Below are 22,567 nucleotides of genomic sequence, written 5' to 3'. Positions count from 1 at the left end.
TCTTTGGTGAGGAAAAGTCAAGTGGCATTGTTTGCAATGTCAGATTGATCCAACAGTCTATAATAAGCAAAAGTCACTTGTCTTTCTCGCGCGAAAGGCAGAGGATCCGTTTCCTAGCATTTTTCCCATATAAAATGCTTGCTTTGCAAGTTTCATATCGTTGCATAACCGTTTTTAGCTTCTTGAAACTTCTCTCTTGCAGGTTCGTTTTATGGCTCTTTTTCTTTTTCGCGTTCTTTTCGATTCTACAGTTAAGTTTATTTGTTCTGTAGGTGATCTATTGTTGCTTATTTGTTTCAGTGATTTTGTTCGTTTTTCTCGTCTGAAATCCAGATTTAAAAAAAGAGAGATTTAAAAGTTAAATCTAAATAAAATAGAAAGATAAAAAATGCATTTAAGTCTACTAAAAAATATGGTAATGTTGGCCAGACTAACTGGAACGCTGATGTAGAAATAACAAGGCGTGACATCACATTATTCTATAGTATATGATATGAAGTAGAAGGTGCAGTATGTAATGTTATACACAATCTACAGAACAAGGATATTTATTTATCTATGCTCATACCCTCTTGCAAGTAAAGTCATATATAAGCTGAAATAGACTTCTGGATGAAGTTTCCTCCTTCAACTTTAGAAGGTGAGCCACTTTGGAAAAACCATCATGGCATCTAGACACAATATCTTCCTCCTTTATATCATCAGATTTATTAATCTCATTTTGAGTGAGCTTTTCTTTTGAGAGTGCCCACTGCATTGCCCACTGCAATGCTCATACCCTCTTGCAAGTAAAGTCATATATAAGCTGAAATAGACTTCTGGATGAAGTTTCCTCCTTCAACTTTAGAAGGTGAGCCACTTTGGAAAAACCATCATGGCATCTAGACACAATATCTTCCTCCTTTATATCATCAGATTTATTAATCTCATTTTGAGTGAGCTTTTCTTTTGAGAGTGCCCACTGCATTGCCCATATGGCTAATGGGCGCATGTAACATAAAGATCTATATTCATCTTTAGTAGTCCACGCTTCTGGAGTTTGGAAAGAATAACTGTTGTTGATAATATATAAGATGAAGAAGTTTAATTAGAGCTGTTATAAAGAATGAATACATAAACCAAATGGATCTCACAAGTATTATAGGAACTTTACCCGAGACCGCGATTGGACCATGCAGTTTCATAAACCCCAGAAGCAGTTTGAAATGCCATATCAATCATGTTTTCCTGAATCATTGTTGCAGCTAAGGCATACGTGACTCCTGACCATATTTCTCGCGATTGCATTGATGACATGTCAACTTTTCCATCAGGTAGCATCCCATTTACAGCGCCACGTTTCCCACCCTTTACTTTCATAACGTTGTTGTCATAAACCATCTCAAGTGCACTTCTAATCTTCTTTTCTTCAACAATTGGCAAAAGACCACATGCTCTAGCATACCTGCAAAACAACAAGAAACATAAACTTTCAATTTTATTTTAAATATTACCAAGAGGAAGCTTAGCTAATGTGCCAAAATTTAGGATAAATTCAAGGTTCAAACTGTATGGAGAGCTAATGAAAATGGTTAAGTTACTTCATAAGGGGTGGTCTTGAACTAATTAAATTCAATATAAATAAGTCATAAAACTGTGAAATAGTTTCCAAAAGACAAAAGACATACCACTGTCCAGCTAATTGATCAGCTTGAATTGATGATCTTGAACTTCCACCACTACTATCATAATTGAAGTACGAACCATTCCATAATTTCTCATATACAGTCTTTGCTTTTTGAAATTTGAGCCAAAAATAAACTTGGGAACCCTTGTCTCCAACCTCGCGTGCCAAAGCTGATGCTGCCTGTAGTGCAGCTACCCACAATCCGCCACTATAAGCGCTTACACCAGATACAGACCATGTGTCGTAAGTTTGATCAGGGAAGCCTTCATTCTCAATCATTCCGTCACCATCCTTGTCAAATTGGTCCATATAAGCAATTGCAATATAAACAGAAGGCCAGACAGCTTGTGCAAACTTCTTGTCACCAGTGGCAACCACATCCCTGTAAACCTGAAGAACAAATTTTGGATTCAAGTCTTTCCATCTATCTGTATTGTAAAGATTATATCCATTTACTTCAAACCACGGGTCATTCATTCCGATATCATGAGGAACAGCACCGAGAACCTTTCTTGATGCCAATTGTCCATCATGTAGAAGTTTCATCTTTCCAGGATCATGCATCAGTACTGCTGCAGCAAAGTCTCTTTGAACACTAAGTTCAAGTTTTGGAAATAACATGACTAGTGAAAATGATGAGTAAAAATGTACGTCGTAGGTATTCCACATTTGATACTCAACTCCTTCAAGATAAAGAAATTGACCAACGTTTTCTTCCCCTTCTTGGAGAAGATTTACTCCATATGCAGACTTTGATGCAGGTGGAGTTTGTATTTGCTCAAGGGCTGAGGTAAATCTTTCAAGAATGTTAATAGCAGTATCATTTTGATGTGATATGTTCTTGCTATTCTCTAAATCAGATATGAATCCGTCCAGGGAAAATTTTCTTTCTCCTATGTCAACTAAACTATGCACAGGAGGCGACCCATCTGCACATGAGAAATTTTTTTGATGAAAAATTGACAATGGTACATACTGTCATATATGTGAGGTTAGGAGAAATTTAAAAGCAATATAGACTAGGGCTAATTATCTGATAAATAGGATCCCAAACTTTAAGATCTAAAAATACCTGTCCAAATTGACCCCCCAGAATTCAGATAGTAAAGTTCATTCAAAAGGGTAGTTGGGTACCTGCACAAAACTCAGAAAGCTTCAGATTTTGACTGTAGAAACAAGCAGAAAGTGAATAAAGAACTAATAATTACCATTCAGGAAGTCTCTTGTCCTCAAGGATTGGTCTTTGCCAATCTTCAATCTGGGACTCCCACTGAGAATGTTCTACATCACCAATTCATAGAAGTTTGAGTAAATAATTTATAGATGGTATCAACAACACAAATAAGTAGCTTCTGCATGGTTTTGTCAACATAGTGGAAACTTAATCTAAAGTTGGCATCAAGAAAATATCGACATAGTCAGCCTCTTAAAAGTCTAATATCAAATTTAGAAGTATTTTTTTTTTGCGAAGGATCAAATTTTTTAGAAGCTATCTACACGTTACAGATACAAAAGTTAATGGAGTTCAGTAAAGAAGATTACCAATAATAGCATCATGTGCAATATCTGCAGCAGCATCTCCTTTAGTACCATAGAATTTAGTGTAACGCCTGCTCATCATGTTTCATTGGTTATGCATAGTCTTTAAGCAAGAAATCTTCTTATACAGGTTTTCTACCACCAACCTGTAATAGGTCCGTCCTCCAGGAAACTTTACTTCAGGGCAGTCCCATGCCAATGAAAATGTCACCTTACGCTGAGCATCAGACGGAATGGTCACAGTTGCTGCAATAGCTGCTCCAATGGATGATCCTGGTTGTGAAGGCACAGTTGTTTCCGTATAATTCAGATGGTCAAACGAGCCATGCTGAAAAGAAAATGAGTACCATCATTCAGTTTAGTGAAATAAATATATGGATGACATGAAATTTGATATCCTCAAACTTATGTCATTATAAAATAAATGTATAGTGGGAACTGAAGACTGAAGGAGGATCGTTGAAACCTTATAACTGCTACTTTATCCATATCTCTAGTCGACAAAGAATTTCAACAATTACAAATTACAATGTTTGTTAAGGGAAAAATGCACACAAATAAATCCTAGTATCACTCCAAATCCAGGAAAAGAGCACTCTAAACAGAAAAGGTAATCACTATCAGCATCATCTTCATTTAACCAGCTCAGTCATCCCCATATTAAAATGTTCACTGGCGGAGATTAAACCATGAATTGGCTATAATATTAAAATAAATTTCTGTTTCTTGACAGTATTTAAACTTCAGTTAGGTCTGCAACCTGTGCATCCTTGCAAAGACAATTAAAGTGTTGGGTTTCTACAAACACAATCTGCTAGTAAATGATGTTTCAGCCTACATTGACACTAGACTTGAGATCACACACAACGTGGATTGCGGCGAATGAGTTCCTAAAGTTACAATGACCAACACTGTTACTACCAATGAACAGGTGGCATGTGAAATTAATAAATACAGTCCAAGAGTTAAGATTCTTTAATCTTAAAATATAATGAAAGAGCGATGTTCAAAGAGACTCAAGTATTGATAATTGTCATGATAAGAAAAAATCCAGTCTCACAAAACAAAACGAAAATGAATTTAAGGAAACTCCAAGTACTTGTGTTATAAAATGCTTAGAGCATAATGATAGCTTATATGGGAAAAGACAGCATGAAGAAAGAATGAATAGTTCAACATAGTAATAACACTGAGCAGATATTTTTTTTTTTTTAAATGTTCAATAAAGTTGGAAAGCAGGTCCATAACCTGTTTAACTTCATGCCACATGTCCTTCGCCGAGATACCATTGTAAGAACCAGATATAACAAAGACAGGGCATTCTGAGATATGAACATATTCAGTCTCTTGTGCTGCAATTGCAAATGTGACTGGAGATTGCTCATTTGCAGTCCTGTACATGCATGTATCAATTAATTTATAAATTAAAGGCTTGCATTTCTTTTCATTCATTACCTAAAAAAGATATTAACAAGTTAAGAGTTACTTGTGATGTAGAAGCACCCCATGCACCCCATCAGGTCTCCTAGCATGAGATAATATGTATCTTGAATGTTAGAATAAAAATAGAGGTAAGCTGTACATGTAGAAGGTAAACCAACTGACAATTTTCTTACTTTATCTTTGAATTGAAGTGATGACCAGTAAATTCAGAAAGTCCTCCAACAGAATTCTGAATGCACACAGCAAAGATTTTGCACTCAATTCCTCAACAAAAATACAAAAGTATTTAAAACCAACATACTGTAACAGTAACAACCAGCTAAAAAATATATCACTTACAGCCCATGTGAAAAGCAAGGTGACATCTGCTGTTGTTTTTCCAAAATTATTCAGCTGCATCAAATAAAGTTGATTGCTCATTAGTAACTATATATATGTATAAAACTCTAACCTATAATCATTATATTTAAGTGACCCTTGCCTACCGTAAAAGTAAAAACTGATACAGGAAAGCTACTCTCCTTGTAATTATGGGGTATAACAGGTGAAATCTGGCGACAAACTATTTTCAATGCTGGATCAGGTTCTGCAGTTGAACAATAAAGATGATCAATGCAATACATTATAAATTTTATAATGGACTTGGAAGTATGCCAATTAGCTTAGCTTACCCTCATGTACTGTCCAAGCCCTTGGGTATAATGCATGATATGTGGAACTCTTTCCATTCATATTCCAATCCCATGATTCAATACCCGACGCTGGATTTTCTCTAAATGAAGTTCATGAATAAATTTTCTTTTTAAAAATAAAATTCAGAGATTCTAAATCTGGCATTAACAATGATGAATTAGTAACAGTAAAATTACAAGACAATCTATAATGGCTTACTTCAATATATCTGGCTTCTCTGGATTTAGTACGCTTGAATATTTTTCACCATTTGGACGTGAAACGAAAACCTGATACAAAAGTCAAAACACCGTTTCATTATTTTTAAAAATGCATTCTTCTTAGTCCACTGAGATTTTTAAAATGCTCAAAAGATAGCAACAAGGAGTCAACCAGATAAATAACACTTACAGAAAACTGATTTGCTAAAACCGGTTTCTCTTCGCATGTTATAGGGAATAGTTGCCAACGCTGAAATTCACCTCTAAAACTTCTTCCAATGCTTCCTGCACTGGAAATCAATTTGCAAACAACAAAAGTTGTGTATTGTAGACTCAAATTATCAAATAATGTTCTGGACATACTCAAATCAAGCAGATATTAAATGGAATACTAACTAATGATATTAATGTGATTGTAACTTATTCCACAACAACAGCAAAGCCTTTTCCGACTCTGGTGGTGCTTTTATGGGTCTTCTCCTGGCATGCCTAATCCACTTTTGCCAAGACTCAACCATTTTTTTTACAATGGGACCTATCCACTTTCTCTCAAATGATTGTATCCCTAAATCCTAATTAATACTACCTTGTCTTGTATAACCTAACCTCTAATACTACCTTGGCTTGTATAACCTAACCTCTCATCCATCGTAACATTTTCATATCTACTACACTTAGTTTATTTTAAATTTTGGCTCTTTACCACTCACCAATTAACTTCATATAACATTCTATGTTTTATATTTGTATGATAAGAAATTCATGTAAGCTTGAGTGATATTTTTCTATCATAGATCTCACTCAAAGCATTCCTCCATTTCCAACACCCTACTTGAATCACGTGGTTGACATCTTCCTCTATCTCTCTCCCTGCCATTTTGTATAATATTGTTTGTTCTTCAATTTCACCTCTAAGCTAGAATTTGTGTTTCTTGCTAAATCTGTAACCAATTTACCTTGTTTCAATTCTACTTTGGTTAAAGTAGTGTGTTTTCAAACATTGTCTTCATATATCAAACTTTTCATTTATTTCTTTTCTCAACTCTTTGACTAAGACTTTATCATCTGCAAAAAGCATGCACAGGGATACCGTCTCTTACATGTGTTTGATAAGAATAATAACATCTGAATCTAATTAGAAATAAAAACTTATGTGACCTTTTAGACTTAAATTCACATACAAACTAGTACTAATCTTATAAGATCGAGATAAGGCATTTTAATATGCACATATTATTTCATACAAATATAATATGTTTAGCTTAAAGAGATAACCTAAGTGGTTCAAGGTGCCAATGTATAAGGCTTAAATAATGCAATTAAGAGTGGTTAATTTAGATAGTCTGGTCCTCATCTTTTTTTGGCTTTGACAATTAGAAGAGAATTTATAACTTAATAAAGGATTGAAGACCCACCCAACACCACCTAAAGGAACACCATGGCAAGATGTTACATGACGCTTAGCAAAAGGATCGATCATTCCACCCTGAGAAAGATAGAAACAACAAACAAAAGCAAAAAATGGTTTGAGAAAGATAACGAGGTAAGGAGAAATGAAGATAAGATAGAAATTTATTATTGACAAAAAGAAGATTACCCTTCCTTTGGCAGCTTCTTCCCGAACATGGCGCCATAGTCGGTAACCAATTGGAGCCTAGCAAATCAAAGAATAATCTAAGGATTGGTAAATCTATCAAATTCTCAACGATCTTAATCTTGCAAATATACGCACCAGATGAACCATCTCTTTTAAAGATAAGGTGAATTCTGATGGAGCAATATTTCCTTCATTGTTTAATTTCCGGTGCCAGGTAAGTTGTGGAGGGCCAACCTGAGTATATCAGGAAAGGCACATAAACAAATGTTAGAAGCTATAACCAATTAGCAGACATAGATAAAAACAAATTAACTTAATTTTGTTTCCTTAAAGTCCTTAAAATTAACAAATACTACTAGTATGTACCTTGTTTTCACCTGCATTTTCTACCATCTTCCCTGCTCGGAGGCCGTATCAAATCAAAGAAATATAAAATGGATGAGGGAATTATGTCAACGTTGCACCAATATCAAGGAAAGCAGAGAGAGGCGGCATCGGCAATAAAAAGTCATTCATTGGATAGGAGAAAATAACATCAATCAATACAAAGATCTAATGGAAGGAACAAGTCAATACATAGATACATACCAAATATTCTTAATTAATACTCATATTGTTTTATGCTAAGTTGTATAAAATTAAAAAGTCAGATTTGGACGGTTCAACCACTATGACGCGGCAACAAAACGCAACCCTTCTTGTCATACTCTCATTTGCCAACAACACTTATAGACCAAGCTTTCATTTGTCAATCAATACGATTAATAACTAACTTGCCATCGCCTTTTTCTTATTCTACATTAATATATATCTATTTTTGTCTCAAGTTTTTCATTTAGCTCACTCCATCCACTCTCATTTCTAATACCGTTCATGACCTGTCACATAGATGTCTACGTGTATTAAAGAATAACTAAAAAATATCAAAGTGATTAAAAATAAATTATTTATATAAAAATAAAATAATTTTTTTTGATTTTGTGCCCTAAATTAAAATTTTGTTCTCTATCTAACAACATGCTTCGTTCAACTTCCGTCATTGCTAGTCAAGAACGAATTTAATGATCAATTTATAAAAATTAAGGCAATTTTAAATTAAATTAAGAGTAAATGATCAATGTGAGAGACTATTTTAATTTTTTCATTAATGAAAAATGTATCCAATTTTTATAAAATGTTTATGAATTGTTAATTTAAAAATATATTTAGTTTTTATTAACTCAGATATTGGTTGTCAGAAGTTGGACATGAACAAAATGTTAACACTTAAATAAATAGCAGAGAACACCTTTGAATGGCCAAAAACCATTTCCTTAAACGATGATGCGATAAATCAAATAAACGATATTTATTGTGAGACAGGTTAGAATCAATATTACTATAAAATAAAAGTAATAAAATGAAAAACTTATTGTGAAGGTAATTTTGGAGGAAAAGAAATATAAGAGATTTAGTTGTTAATTTAATAACTAAAAAACAAATTATATAAATATGTATATAGAATCCTATTTTATTATTTATTAAATTCTGAAAAATAATTTAACATAATATATTAGAGTGGATTTGATTATGGTTAGGATTGGTTGGATGAGGATATTATAAGAAAGGAAATTGGGTAGTGACGTGGGTAATTTAAGGAGTAGAAACGGAAAAGTGGAAATTGTGAAACCCAATCCGAGTGGATGATGAATATGAATATGATTATGATGAGAGGGGGTGTTGGAGTACTGTTTGGTAGTAATAATGAAATAGTGAGAGTGAGAAACAAGGGTTCAAGAATAATAAAAAGGAAAGGAGTTGTTGTGGCGCGAAGTTCGTTGAAGTCAGAAGCAGATGTTATTGTGATTGGGAGTGGCATTGGTGGATTGAGTTGTGCAGCACTTTTGGCAAGATATGAACAAGATGTTTTAGTTCTGGAAAGTCACGACCATCCTGGAGGTGCTGCCCACTGTTTTGATGTGAAAGGAGGTTACAAGTTTGATTCAGGCCCATCTCTATTCTCTGGGTTGAACTCAAGAGGCCCACAGGCTAACCCACTGGGTCAAGTTCTTGATGCTTTGGGAGAGTCCGTACCATGCGCTACTTATGATTCATGGATGGTGTATCTACCTGAAGCTGATTTCTTGTCACGCATTGGGCCGACGGAGTTTTTGAATGACCTTGACAAGTATGGCGGTGGTAAATCTGCCGTTGAAGAATGGAAGAAGCTTCTAGATGCTGTTATTCCATTGTCAACAGCTGCAATGGCTCTTCCTCCTCTTTCTATTCGTGGAGATTTAGGCGTTCTTTATACTGCTGCTGCTAGATATGGTCCTTCTCTTTTTAATACATTTTTCCAAATGGGCCCACAGTCTGCTCTTCGTTCCACACAGCTTCTCAAACCTTTCTCTCAAATACTTGACTCTTTGGAACTCAAAAATCCTTTTCTACGCAATTGGATTGACTTACTTTCTTTCTTGCTTGCTGGTGTCAAATCTGATAGTATACTCTCTGCTGAGATGGTCGGTCATTCATTAATTTCAAAACCATTCATCTGAATAATAACACATCTTAATTAATTCATTGTTTTTCTCCTCCCTCAGGTTTACATGTTTGCTGAATGGTACAAACCAGGTTGCAGTCTTGAGTACCCCCTTCATGGAGCCGGCGCCATTGTCGACGCTCTCCTACGAGGACTTGACAAGTTTGGTGGACGGATTTCTCTTCAAAGTCACGTACAAAAGATTGTTGTGGAAAATGACAGAGCCATTGGAGTAAAGCTCACTAGCGGTCAAGTGAGTAGTATATGTATATATATATATTCATTAACAAATTAAGATCAAATTCAATTTTATCTATGTGTTTGTGTTTTGCTTGATGCAGTTCATACGGGCTAAAAAGGCTGTTGTCAGCAATGCATCCATGTGGGACACTTTAAAATTGCTACCTGAACAACTTGTTCCAAAGTCTTACTCAGATAGGATTAACACCACTCCTCAGTGTGAATCGTTCATGCATCTCCATTTGGGATTTGATGCTAAGGTTTTGGTGACTGAATTTACTTTTTTATTTATTTATTTTTTTTACTATTATATTCATTCATTCAACATTGAGTTTGAGTTTCAGGATATACGCAGTGATTTGGGAATTCATCATATAGTTGTAAATGATTGGGAAAGAGGAGTTGATGCCGATCAGAATGTTGTGTTGATATCAGTGCCTAGTGTACTTAGTCCTAATCTTGCACCTCTTGGGAAACATGTGTTACATGCTTATCTGCCAGGAACTGAACCATTTGAGTTGTGGGAAGGACTTGATCGTAGGAGTGCTGAATACAGAAATCTTAAAGCTCAAAGATCAGAGGTATGGAATCTTATGTTTTTAATGAATGAATGAATGATGATTATTGATTATTCCAACGTAAACAACAACAGGTAATGTGGAGAGCAGTGGAGAGAGCATTAGGGCCAGGTTTCAAGAGGGAGAAATGTGAAGTGAAGTTGGTTGGAAGTCCATTGACACATCAAAGGTTTCTTAGGAGGAACAGAGGAACATATGGAGCAGCTATGCAAGCTGGTAAAGATACATTTCCTGGACATTCAACACCTATCCCACACCTTTATTGTTGTGGAGATTCCACTTTTCCTGGTATTGGAGTCCCAGCTGTTGCTGCTAGTGGTGCAATTGTAGCTAATTCATTAGTTTCAGTTTCTCAGCATTCCCAGCTGCTTGATGCAATTGGAATCTGAACTAAATTCTCCAACTTATACGTACACATCAAATCAATATTACACACTATTTTTATTTTCCTCTTACGTTATGTATAATATAATACAATATTGATCTCTATATCATGGATTCAGATTCTCTCCTGTCTTCTGAGCATATGAAGGCATTCAAGGCTAATAATGCATAACGCACTTTTATCTATTGATGCTTTTTTAGTTGTTAAGATATAGAGCATCACTGCATTTGGACACAACATTTACTATTTTTGTGTGTCCAATCCTTGATTGTCTTTTGCTTTTTAAGAACGAAAAGGTTGAGAAACTTTTTTTAATTAATGACTTACTTGTACATCACTGCAAGTACAGTGGATCTTTCCAACTATTTCTAAATTTAAATCCGATTAACCCTAAAAACCGTTATAATGCAATGTCGGGTAATAAGTCGATAAATTTTTTGGAGAAAACCAACAGTTCGATCGGTTTTTACAATAAGATTGTGTTTTGCGTTCAACGGTGCTTGTGAGTTGTGTGACATGGAGGAGGTCATTGTTTAATGGTGCTTGTGAGTTGTGAGAGGTAAATAGGGATGGGAGAGGGAAAAAACATAAAATGAAAAGGCAAGTAAATCAAAATTAGTTGAGATGAGTCCTTTCAATCAGAATAAGATGGTCACAAGGTCACCAACAGCGTAAATGTGTATCCTTCAATGCAACAAATCTAAATTTTTATGCAGTACACACATAATTTTCCTTTCTTATTTACTATTTGAATTCGAGTAGTCACTAATTTATGTCAAACACAAAATATTTTATAGTCTAAATAAATTTGTTTATTTAAAAATATTTGATTTCTGTGTTTTTTTAAGTTTGATTTTGGTTATCGGAAAATATTCAAGTACCTAAAAGAGTCAGCTATATACGAGTAATTATGTTGGAGTTAAATCTTATAACTTCTCATCTATTATGGATGAGACCTTTTATTGCAGATATTGGTGCACAGACCCCTTTTTTCACTTGCATAAATTTTCTTGAAACATTTTTTAAATTGAGTTTTGAACAAATTTGATTAATTCAATGTTTTTGTGATCCTATTATAACATAATCATTGATATTTAGAGATAAAAATAGATCAGACCGATCGATAGAGGTTTATGGCATAGCCTACGTCAGACCGATGTTAGACCAGACTTTTTTTTTGAATAGAGAAGATCAAAACTTATGAAAAAAATCTATTTAATTAAAAATGTCAGACTACATGCCACATAATAAACCTTTTAGGCCTATTAAACAGTCTATTTAAATAAATATAAATAATATTTTTTACTAATTAATTATTAACTTAATTGCAGTTTTGGTCCCCTATTTTAGCTGAATCGCGAAAGTAACCCTCCATTTTGTTTCTCCCTAGTTTTGGTCCCTAAACAGAATTTTAGTCCAAAACTTGATGAAATTTTAGTTTTTAAAGCCGTACTACACCATTTATGATCATATATTTTAGGTACAATTATTGCAAATGAGATCTTGAGGCACTGTGTGACTTAAATAAATGCAAAAAAAAATGAAATTTTATCAAGTTTTAGACCAAAATTCTGCCTGGGAACCAAAATTCTGCCAGGAGACCAAAACTGGGGAGAAACAAAATGGAAGGACTACTTTCGCGATTCAGTTAAAATAGGGGATCAAAACTACAATTAAGCCTTAATTATTATATTAAATTTTGATCTGTTTATTATATATTCAACTTTTAATACACATATTAACCTCACTTAGTTTTTGACATATTTAAAAGTATAAAGAATTATAAGTTTTCAATACTTTTTTCTTTGTAAAAATAAAATAAAAAATACTTAAAGTAGATCGAAAAGAAATTTATTTTAATACTGATTAAAAATATTATTACATGATTTATGCCCCCTCCAATATCATTTATGCATCAATTACTATAGATCACTTTTCATTTAACACCAAATCAGATTTTTCACACAACCTCTATTGATTTAGTTTTGTTTGAACCATCCAGATTGCTTATGTTAGGCAGATCTAGAATAATTGACATAATTGAAAAACAACATTAATTACAACATTTTTATATGAATATAATGACAAACCAATAAATGAAATGGATAAAAAATTGTAACAGTACTACTTTTTACTAATTACATGTTCTACCCCCCTCGTCACTTTGTAATCTGCTGGCAGCCATTATTCAAAACAGCATAATACATTCTAAACTAATTTTCATCTAGTTTCAATCGAAACACATGCAAAATGAAAATATTAAACTACTAAAATATTTGCGGTATTTGTGAATTTTAAGTTCAAATTAAAATAAAGAATAAATATAAAATTATTAAATAATTCTATTAATAACAATGCCATTAATGCCATTTATAATTTTTGACATTAAATTAAATATACCCTATAAAATGTTTTTGTTTTATTGTGTTTCTTGAAGATTTTAATTTAAAATGTGAAGAATCAATGAGAAAATGACATATTAGGTATTAACGTTTAGGATTTAGGTTAGTGTTAGTGTCATGAGAGTGAGGCTATGGCTTTTTTCTACAATAATAAGATCGTGTTTAGATTTTTATTTTTATTTTTTATTCATAATTAATAGTTATATAAATTAAATTATATTTTTAGTCTTTTAAGTCATTTTTATATTTTACCTTAATCCCTTAAATTTATTTAATTTTATGTTGGTCTTTTAAGTTATAGACGTTGAGGGATCAAAATTGAAACTTTTTTTTAGGAGATCAATGTAAAATATAAAAATAATTTATTAAAAGATAAAAATATAATTTAAATTAAAAATTATAAATGTATAAATTAAAAATAAAATGAAACAATAATTTAGAGTAGTTTTGTGGTAGGGCATAAAAATATATATAAAACAATAGAATTAATTTTGTTATTATTATAGTTTCCGTATTAAGTTTTCTTTGACAGTATTTCAAATTTAGTTAGAAAATATTAACATAAAATTTAAAAATCAAGAGAGACAATTAATTAGCATCAACAAATTAATGTTATCAAATATGAACGACTTATAATTTTTTAATTTGAATATTGTATGAATTATTTAATGGTTTTAATGGCTACATGATATGTTTTCTTAGGATATGTTAACTTGAGAGTTAAAGTTCTAGATAACAAGTCTATAATTTGTAATATATTGAGATTTTAATTAAAAAAAATATAATTTTATATCCTCATATGTCCATATTTTTACCAACTATTTATTTTATCATTTTCTTTGTTTTTCTAAAATAATTTTTTTTTCTACTTCACTTAATCCAATGAATTCCGAAAAACTCAAACAAATTTTTTGGAACACGTGTCAAAAAATTTAAATTCTACATATTAAATTTTTTTTATAAATTTTCCAAAATACATATTACACATATAAAAAAATTTCAAAAAAAAATTATTAGAATTCAAAATGTATAGTTTTCTGAAACACAAACATATAAAAAAAATATTGATTTTTTTTAAAACGGTAATAGCAAACATAGTAGACTTGCCAACTAGATATTTTAATAAAAATAATAAGTTGCTCACGTTTTAAAACATAAACACCTAATTAGAAAAAAAAGCAATGGAAGATAGATGTAATTTTGCCACTATATTCATATTATATCTAGCATATAATATATATTTGTTCCACTAACAAAATCTCACACGTGCGCGCACGTACTTTGTTGAACGGAAACAATTCATGAAGATTATTAAATCCTAGACAAGTTATAGGGTCGGTAATATTGTATAAAGAATCCATTTGTCTATGCTTGAATTAATAAAATTTGTGCGCTCTGCCTACCTAGAAAATGAATAGATGAGTTGTGGTCCATTTCACAGTCAATCAAAAATTCCAATGGTCCAAAAAGGCTCAGCTCTTTTTACTTACTTCCAATGTGACTCTAACACTCAATCATTTAGGCACACTGCCTTCTTCTAAAAGCAGAGTGATGATAGACTTGATAATCTCGTTTTTTAGAACGATCACATTCTGAAAGCAAGAAAAAAATAATGGTACTGTTACTACAACAAAACAAAACAAATAACAGTACGCTACCATACTGCATATGTGACAGATGAATGAATAGAAACAATGGTCGGTTAGGCATTAGAAATGGAATATAGGTGTAATAAAAAGGCACCTCTGGTTTTCTAATGAGCTCCTTCAGAATGGAATGTAGAGTCAACCGTAGCTCCTTGAACAAGACAGCTATTTGGGCCGGTGCATTCAGTTTCAACCATCCATCGATGATCACCAGTCCAGTCTATCAAGTAAAGGAAATAAACTTAAAAAAGAAACAAGAAGGACACTCTTGAAAGCACTATTTTCAAAATCAGTGAATTATGAATTTCTCATTAAATTGTCTTTGTTTACTAAACAATTTAGTAGGCAAGTGGCAAATAACAAAATGGTATAAATAATTTAAAAAACATCATGGTGTTTTTCTCAACTCTTTTATTGAGTGGCATGTCAACGTGTGGATTGACGAATCATGCCATAAAATGCCATAAAACGATAATAGGAGCAAACAAAAATTCCTTCCCAGGATTGCTATGCAAAATTCAAATAAAATGCTCTGTTGGTTTTGAATTTCATTGCAAATTTCAGCAAAATAGTAAAACAGCTTTGAATGGACATGATCACGGAAAGTGCTTAAAAGATGACAAATCTAGGGTGTAGTGTTTGTAAGGTAGATTTTATAAATTTTAAAACTTCAGAACTTGTTTCATAGTGGACCACCAATTGAGGTACAGATGGTCCATCTTAGCCATTGCTATAAGCATCATTTATTTGGCAAAAGAGTAACCGAACATGTACCTGATGCTGAACATTGATTGACCCTCCAAAGAGCAAAATTGAGTATGGAGAAATGACCGACGTATCTCGTAGAAATACTTTGTTTGTTTCAACCTGACAATTTTAACGGTTAGCAAAATATTTCAACATAATTTATCTGCAGGAATATAACAATATGCATAATCATTTGGATGATACTTAGTACATTAAAGAACCCAATGATACACAAAGGAGTAAATAAGAATCTTATTGAAAAAGAGACACTATTACATGTCAATGGAATTGACAGTTTTCATAATCATTAATTGAACAAATTTGATTATATTTGTAATTATGTAATTATTCTCATAATTAGCTAGTCCAACTGTAGATTAGCCGGTATAGTAAGACTCATATCATTAAAATATGTCCAACCAGACCATCGAAGAAAACTACAACAACCTTCACTGCATCTGTTGGTCCTTCTACAACTCCTGTTTCTATGAACTACAATTCGTATTCTTTCGTTTCAGCCTTAACCCCTGAAATGGTTCAACAAATGATCATTTTAACCTTTTCTGCTTTGTGTCTTTTTGGTAACATTACTTCCCCTGACTCTCCTTGGTATTTTGACTCAGGGAAATCTAATCATATGATCAACAATGTTGCTGCCCTTACCAATGTACCAAGGTACCCTGGTAATCTCCAAATACAAACCACTAATGGAAACATTTATCCTATTTTAGAAATTGGTGATATTTCCTCATCTCTCACCAATGTTTATGTTTCCCCTGATTTTACTAGTAATCTTATTTCAGTTAGTCAATTAGTTGACAATAATTGTAAAGTTGAATTCTCAAAATCTGGTTGTCTTGTACAGGATCAACAATCAGGGAATCTAACAAGAATTGAGGATTGAGACTGTATAATAGATGATGCTCGAGAAGTTCTTATCTGGAGACATTACGATAACCTTTGTAAGTTTATATGACCACTAAAAAGTGTCTTCACTATGTCATAGAGATCATCGGTTTTATTTATAAATGTAACAAGCAGGTGCATATGATTTATATGTTGCTCGAGGGGGAGTTCTAAAATTCGTGCAAATAGGCCAATGATGCAAATACAGTAATTAGAGAAGAGTTGAACAACACCGACAGTGTTGCAAACAGAGCTTTGGAGGGTGGCGCGCACATGTTGAAAGCGCTTCTTGCCGGTGGTGGTATAAGTTGCTAGAAAATACTCCGGCATGTCGGCAGAGAATGGGAATTGATTGAAATAACAAGAAAAAGAAAAGGGTTCAGATGAATAAATTTTAAATACAACTATTACTACATTAGTAGACTTTCATGAACTCAGATAGAGAATTAGTGATAGGGCAGGCCACGGAGGATCTAATCAATGATACTATGGTGAGAAAAAAAAAAAAACTTCGAATATTATTGTTAATAACTTGATACAAAACACTGGACACTAACCTTTATTTATAAAATACATAGACTCAATCCTAGGGAAATCGCGAAAATAAATCATAATAATAAGTAATATAAAAACTATCTTAAGATACTTTAAGATTATAAACTGACCATAGAAAATAAAACTAAATTCTCTAGTATAATTTTGATATTATAAGATAATATAAGACTTTTTCTTATAATATCATACATTACTTTGATTTCAAAGCAAAAGATTAAATGAACCGACTTAAAAAGATAATAAATTTCTAAATTATGTTCGAGAAGAAACATATTAAGTTAAAAAGGAATTAACAAAGTTCTGAAAAAAACTTTACAAACCTTTTCAAGGAACACAAGAAAGGGGTACTGGAATGCTTTTGTGTTACTGTTGATCGAAGATGGGTGGACATGAACTTCTCTTCTTCCATCAAACCAGACCGTACGATTAGAAATTGCAGAGCTAGGAGACCGCTTAACACTACTGAGAGCTGCTGCAACAATACCTTGCTCACCTGCGGCAACATTGGGGTATAAACCTGCACACAATATAGCCTGCAAAGGTACACAGATCTTTGCTTGAAAAAATATCTGATGGTGATATTTGCTCATATTTTTTCAACATCACTTATATACCACATCTAATTTCTGGATAGGATAGATCAGGAAATAGAAGGGTCTAGAGAATGAGTAGCCTTGTTAAGGGACCGACCCTTGTCGCAGAAAATATTATAAAATAATGTAACACATAAGAGATGCCCAACAAGCATTTCCCAAAAAGGACAAATGGATTAGTCTTTAAAATGATATGCAATAAGAACTACATATTCTAGATATGGAAGACGACGGATTGCACAATGACAAACTACACATTATGTCAAAAAGTGCCAATCAAGAGGGATGGAAAAGGTCATTGTGCGGACTCACTCGGGACACTACGAAATGATGAAAATGACAACATACATTGAAAATAACTTGGTGAACAGAAACAAGTGCCTAAAGTGAGAGGATCGTAGAACATCTCCTTGAAGCTATGGTGAAAAAGAAGAAATCATTGCCTAAAAGTTACAACTAAATATATTCAAATCTTACCTTCAAAATTGATGAATGATGTGCATACATATTAAATGGCTGCGAAGCATCAGAAAGCCACCTATCAAGATTCCCTATCCTTTTTCCATCCATCTGAAGTGGTTGTCCCAAATAAAAATCAGAGAATTGCAAATAAAGCATTTTCACTTCTAACATTTTCAAAGAGTTACAAATAAAGCATTTTCACTTACAAATAAAGCAAATAATATAGAAGACATATAAAGGAATATACGTGATTATGTGAATAGATTAACTCTACCTTCTAATTACTGACAATTGTAAATATATTTTGTAGCTATTATTTATTACTGACAGCAGCTGGGTGTTTAGGAGCATGAACTAATATTCCAGAAGAATAAACAATCAGAATCAAAATTGGATCATTCAGATCTAAGTTGATTTGATTCTATTTTTGGGACCGAATCAAATCACTATGAGTTGATTTTAGTCCCATTTTATATGTCTTTTAATTCTGCATGTATTAGGTAGTAAGACAGCCCTGCCTATATATATGTCCAGTTTCTATTTCTGAAATATAACAAGTTGTTTTCTTCTCCTCTCCCTGCCTTAACCTAGCAGCACCTCTAAAATCACAATTACATTATTATTCTTTTCTTTTATTAGGCTTTCATAGTTTCCTTAGATAGCCTATGCTGAAAGGGATCATGTTTCTATTTGCAGTGTTGTATATATACTTGTAAATCCGAGTGGAAAATATTCAGATTTAGGTTGGCAACATAACAGAGCTATTTGATTCTTCAAAATTTCTTCACAGTTCACGTTTTTGGGGATTTAGTAGATGTGAGAGGTAGCACCGCCAAGCATTTTGAATGCCACCAACCGGCTGGCTGCCAAAGCATTGCTGCCACGCACCCTCACACATTTCCACATGTAGGGATGTTTGTCGGCACATGATGCCAACATGCCAGTATCCAGACTGCCATTGTGCTCGTCAGCTCCTTCTTTCTGTTATGGTCTTGTTTGCCTTTCTGCTACCCTGTTTGTTTTTTATTCCTAGCTGCATTATTGATTTCTGTTCGCAATCAACTGATGTGCTTGAGCCTTGGGCTATCTGGCTCAGTCCAATAGGAGCCTTTAGTAATAGAGTACCAGTTTTCTGCTACTGACAGCTGGAATAGCTTCAAGTACAACAGTTCAGTTGAAAGACTACTGTATATATACTTCTCGAGTAACTTGTTAAATGAAAGAAAGCGATAGACATATGATGAAACCGTGTGTTTCAACGGCACCATAGAGACTTCATAATATAGGCTGGACAACAAATCACTATACAATATGTTGAGAAATACATAGTTGGTTATTTACTATTAAGATATGTTATATCTTGTATACGATTCTGTTTTTATTTAGCCCAGATTTAGCTTGCGATTAAGGGATTCTTTGTACAGTTTTGACTATAAATAATATCAAGCTGAGAGCTAATCACTCAAGTCATTCGGTATCAAAATTTTGTTCTCAAGTTGGTATTAGAGTTCATGATTGGTGGGCCTATCAAAATCTCAAAAACCCTAGCCATCACAATCATTCATTTAACTGTCCCGCCAACCGTCCAAGACTCACCGCTGTACTCGATACGGTAACCTCAAAATCAGACTCGCCATAGGCAGATCGGCCAGTCCCCGAAGAGCCTTCATTTTCTGCTTCTCCACGTGCCACCGTCCTGTTCTCAGTTCACTGCGCCGTTTGTCCCGTTCTGCTCTCCGTCCTCTGTACTGTTTATTCTGACCTTGTTTTTCGTTAGTTGGTCCCACGTTCTACAGTGTTTTGGTGCTGTTCATCATTCTGGTGCGGTGTGGACAGTGTTCTGAATCTGTTTTCTGTTCTTCGTATCCTCCAAGTACTGTCAAGATGAGTTCAGTTTCAGGGGTATCAGAGAAAAACAACAACAAAGCTGAATCATCCAGTAAGAGTCTTGTGTTCTATGTTTTCTCTGGTAATCCCTCAGTAAGAGTCTTGTGTTCTATGTTTTCTCTGGTAATCCCTCTATAATGACGAAGAAACTCAATGGTGATAATTATTTAAATTGGTCCGTGCTGTCAATGGAAGGCTAATTTCTCAAATTAATTTCTGCCAATTGATCATTGGAATTGACAAAACTTGTGACGATGTCGCCTGATTCAATCTTTTCTCCAACAAAATGACAATTCATCTCAAGATATTTGGTCTTGTCATGGAAAACTAGATTTGAGGCAATATACAATGTGGCTTGATTATTATGGATTAGTGTCATTGGCCTTGCCTTTTCAAATTGAAGCTTTTGATTTTGAGTAATTGCTTCAACCAAATGAGCTCACATGTTACTAATGTCATTGCCATGTATTCTGCTTCAGCGCTAGATCTTGAAACTACATTTTGTTTATTACTCTTCCATGATATCAAGTTTCCTCCAAGAAGTACACAATACCCATAAGTGAATCGCCTATCAATAGGTGAGTTTGCCCAATCAACATCTAAGTAGCTGACTATCTAAGTATATCCTCTATCTTCATAGATGAGACCTCGTCCAAGAGTACCTTTGCTGTAATTCAAAATTTGAATTACACATCCATGTGTTCTTGGCAAGGAGAATTTAAGAACTAACTTACCATATTGATTGCGAAAGAAATGTCTGGAAGAATGACTATGAGATAGTTCAATTCTGATTAGGTAGAAGTTTGACATTTGAATGCACAAGAGTATCAATTGGCTTGACAATCAATATAAATACAATTAAAAAGTGTCTTCAAGTATATTTAATTTTAAAATTTGGAATTATTTGCAATCAAAATATCTTATGTGCATGTTTGGCTTAGTTGAGTGTGTATAAATATACAATCAGTATGAACATATAAAAATCTTTTGATGAAATATGAGATCGAAATTTCATTTAATAGAATGTGTCCGAGACTTGAGTAGAATCACTCCACCCAAGACCTAGAGGATAACACCAGGTTTGTCTGGGGAGTTCCTGCCAAGTGTAGTACTATCGAAGTCTCGGTTACCCGTTCTAATTCACTGACAATACTTAATAAAATAAGAAAGGCTGCAAACCTGATAATATTTTGGAAGAGTGATGAGACCAATGTCTGCTAGCAAAGTTCCAAATTGTACCCTCATCTCCCTGGCATACAAATAAATCATGTTGAGTTGATACAAAAAGTACCATTCACAGAAAGAAGATTGTAGTAACATGCCTTTTGGCATGCCCTTAACATACATTAATGTTAATGTTCAGAAGATTCAAATCAATTATACATTGATTTACCATTTAAATATACTTCAGTAAGTTTCTTTGAGGGTACACAGTATAATTGATGGAGACATTAGTTTTAGCAATTTCAGCAAGTTTTTCATACTTATTAGACACATTGAAAAAGAGTTTAAAGTCAATATTAGAATCTGTCAAAGAAAAAGCTGTCTCTTAATTATTACTGAGTATTGATAAATCACAGAATCATATTAAAAAGAAGGGAGACGTGAAATTGACAGAGAATAATAAAAGACAAAGACACTGTCAACTAACAGAATTCCCTTTACTTAGGGTATACTAAATTAAACTGCTTCCTTAATCAACATTTTCCTAATTACTTAATCATAGAATAATCCTAGAACCCTGAAGAAACAAAATATTACGCCATGATTTATGCCACTTGTGAACTCATATGGCTTAAACAATAGCTTAAAGAATTAAGAGGCTTGGGATGTTTCATATATGACACTTATTTGGGATAATTAGGGTTGCCTCGCATATCGTCTAATTATTTGGGATAATTAGGACCAAACACCGTGTAATAGATTGTCAAATTATCAGGGAGAAGATCTTATTTGTAAACATAATGATTAGCTATGTAAATTCAAACAACCAATTGGAAGGTGTCTTTACTAAGTTGTTGAGAGTTTTTGGAATTAGTTATATATGTAACAAGTTTGATGCATATGATTTATATGCTCCACTTTGAGGAGGATTGTTAGAATTATTGTATATGACTTATGACTTTGAAGGCACAATATTATTCAGTATGTAATTCATTGGAAACTAGTTCAAGGGGACTAAAATTTGAATCCTATAAGATATTGTTGAAGAATCGAGAGAAATTAGATTTTATTCTCTTTTATTTTATATTATTATGTTTATTTTTATTCTATCATTATTATTCAGTTTTACTATTGTAATTTCTTTTCCTATATAAACGCTTAGGGCTGTAATAATAAAACATGAAAGTATTTTGTCTTTTACTTTCTTCATGGTATCAAGAGCTCTGGTTAGGGTTCTGTAAACCTTTCTACAACCATTAGGGTTTGGCTCTCTAACCAACTGAGCTAAACCTAATGGCACACAATACCCCATGGAAGGTAGCCCTTATGGGTAGCGGCGACAA

At 33.3% G+C, this 22,567-nt stretch overlaps 3 protein-coding genes across 6 annotated transcripts in view; 1 reads left to right on the top strand and 2 right to left on the bottom strand.

Moving 5' to 3' along the window:
• Positions 1 to 448: 448 nt before the first annotated feature.
• Positions 449 to 7,873, bottom strand: LOC101499378 (uncharacterized). Of its 2 annotated transcripts, XM_073363738.1 has the most exons (19): positions 7,505 to 7,873; positions 7,274 to 7,372; positions 7,139 to 7,195; positions 6,957 to 7,027; positions 5,732 to 5,831; positions 5,540 to 5,610; positions 5,320 to 5,420; positions 5,134 to 5,234; positions 4,988 to 5,041; positions 4,822 to 4,877; positions 4,692 to 4,730; positions 4,454 to 4,598; positions 3,352 to 3,533; positions 3,209 to 3,276; positions 2,875 to 2,947; positions 2,739 to 2,800; positions 1,668 to 2,595; positions 1,154 to 1,444; positions 449 to 1,052 (listed from the first exon to the last, which is right to left on the bottom strand). In XM_073363738.1, exons 1-19 carry the CDS (start codon positions 7,529 to 7,531, stop codon positions 773 to 775), a joined length of 2,805 nt encoding a protein of 934 aa, XP_073219839.1. In that variant the 5' UTR covers positions 7,532 to 7,873; the 3' UTR covers positions 449 to 772. The 2 variants fall into 2 exon arrangements, with proteins under 2 accessions (XP_073219839.1, XP_004499376.1); XM_004499319.4 differs by lacking the exons at positions 7,274 to 7,372; positions 7,505 to 7,873 and adding an exon at positions 6,498 to 6,606 and having other exon boundaries at positions 7,139 to 7,201.
• An 839-nt stretch (positions 7,874 to 8,712) lies between these two features.
• Positions 8,713 to 10,989, top strand: LOC101500336 (prolycopene isomerase, chloroplastic). The gene is made up of 5 exons (XM_004499320.4): positions 8,713 to 9,639; positions 9,721 to 9,912; positions 10,001 to 10,159; positions 10,244 to 10,480; positions 10,552 to 10,989. The coding sequence occupies exons 1-5, from the start codon at positions 8,821 to 8,823 to the stop codon at positions 10,864 to 10,866; spliced, it is 1,722 nt and encodes a 573-aa protein (XP_004499377.1). The 5' UTR covers positions 8,713 to 8,820; the 3' UTR covers positions 10,867 to 10,989.
• A 3,464-nt stretch (positions 10,990 to 14,453) lies between these two features.
• The window catches only part of LOC101500963 (DExH-box ATP-dependent RNA helicase DExH7, chloroplastic), a 74,814-nt gene continuing 66,700 nt past the window's right edge, over positions 14,454 to 22,567 (bottom strand). For 2 of the 3 annotated variants that reach the window (XM_004499321.4, XM_027334911.2), the window contains 6 exons: positions 21,240 to 21,309; positions 18,189 to 18,281; positions 17,439 to 17,651; positions 15,685 to 15,777; positions 15,008 to 15,130; positions 14,454 to 14,856 (listed from right to left, as the gene is read on the bottom strand). In XM_004499321.4, coding sequence (XP_004499378.1) covers positions 14,779 to 14,856; positions 15,008 to 15,130; positions 15,685 to 15,777; positions 17,439 to 17,651; positions 18,189 to 18,281; positions 21,240 to 21,309 — 670 coding nt within the window. In that variant the 3' untranslated portion in view covers positions 14,454 to 14,778. Of the gene's footprint in view, positions 14,857 to 15,007; positions 15,131 to 15,684; positions 15,778 to 17,438; positions 17,652 to 18,188; positions 18,282 to 19,771; positions 20,728 to 21,239; positions 21,310 to 22,567 lie in introns of those variants that run through there. The other variant, XM_027334912.2, reaches the window with a different exon arrangement.

The sequence above is a fragment of the Cicer arietinum genome, chromosome 7 (genome assembly GCF_000331145.2).
Source record: "Cicer arietinum cultivar CDC Frontier isolate Library 1 chromosome 7, Cicar.CDCFrontier_v2.0, whole genome shotgun sequence".
NCBI classification, from domain to species: domain Eukaryota; kingdom Viridiplantae; phylum Streptophyta; class Magnoliopsida; order Fabales; family Fabaceae; genus Cicer; species Cicer arietinum.
This window is presented reverse-complemented; position numbering and strand designations above follow the sequence as displayed.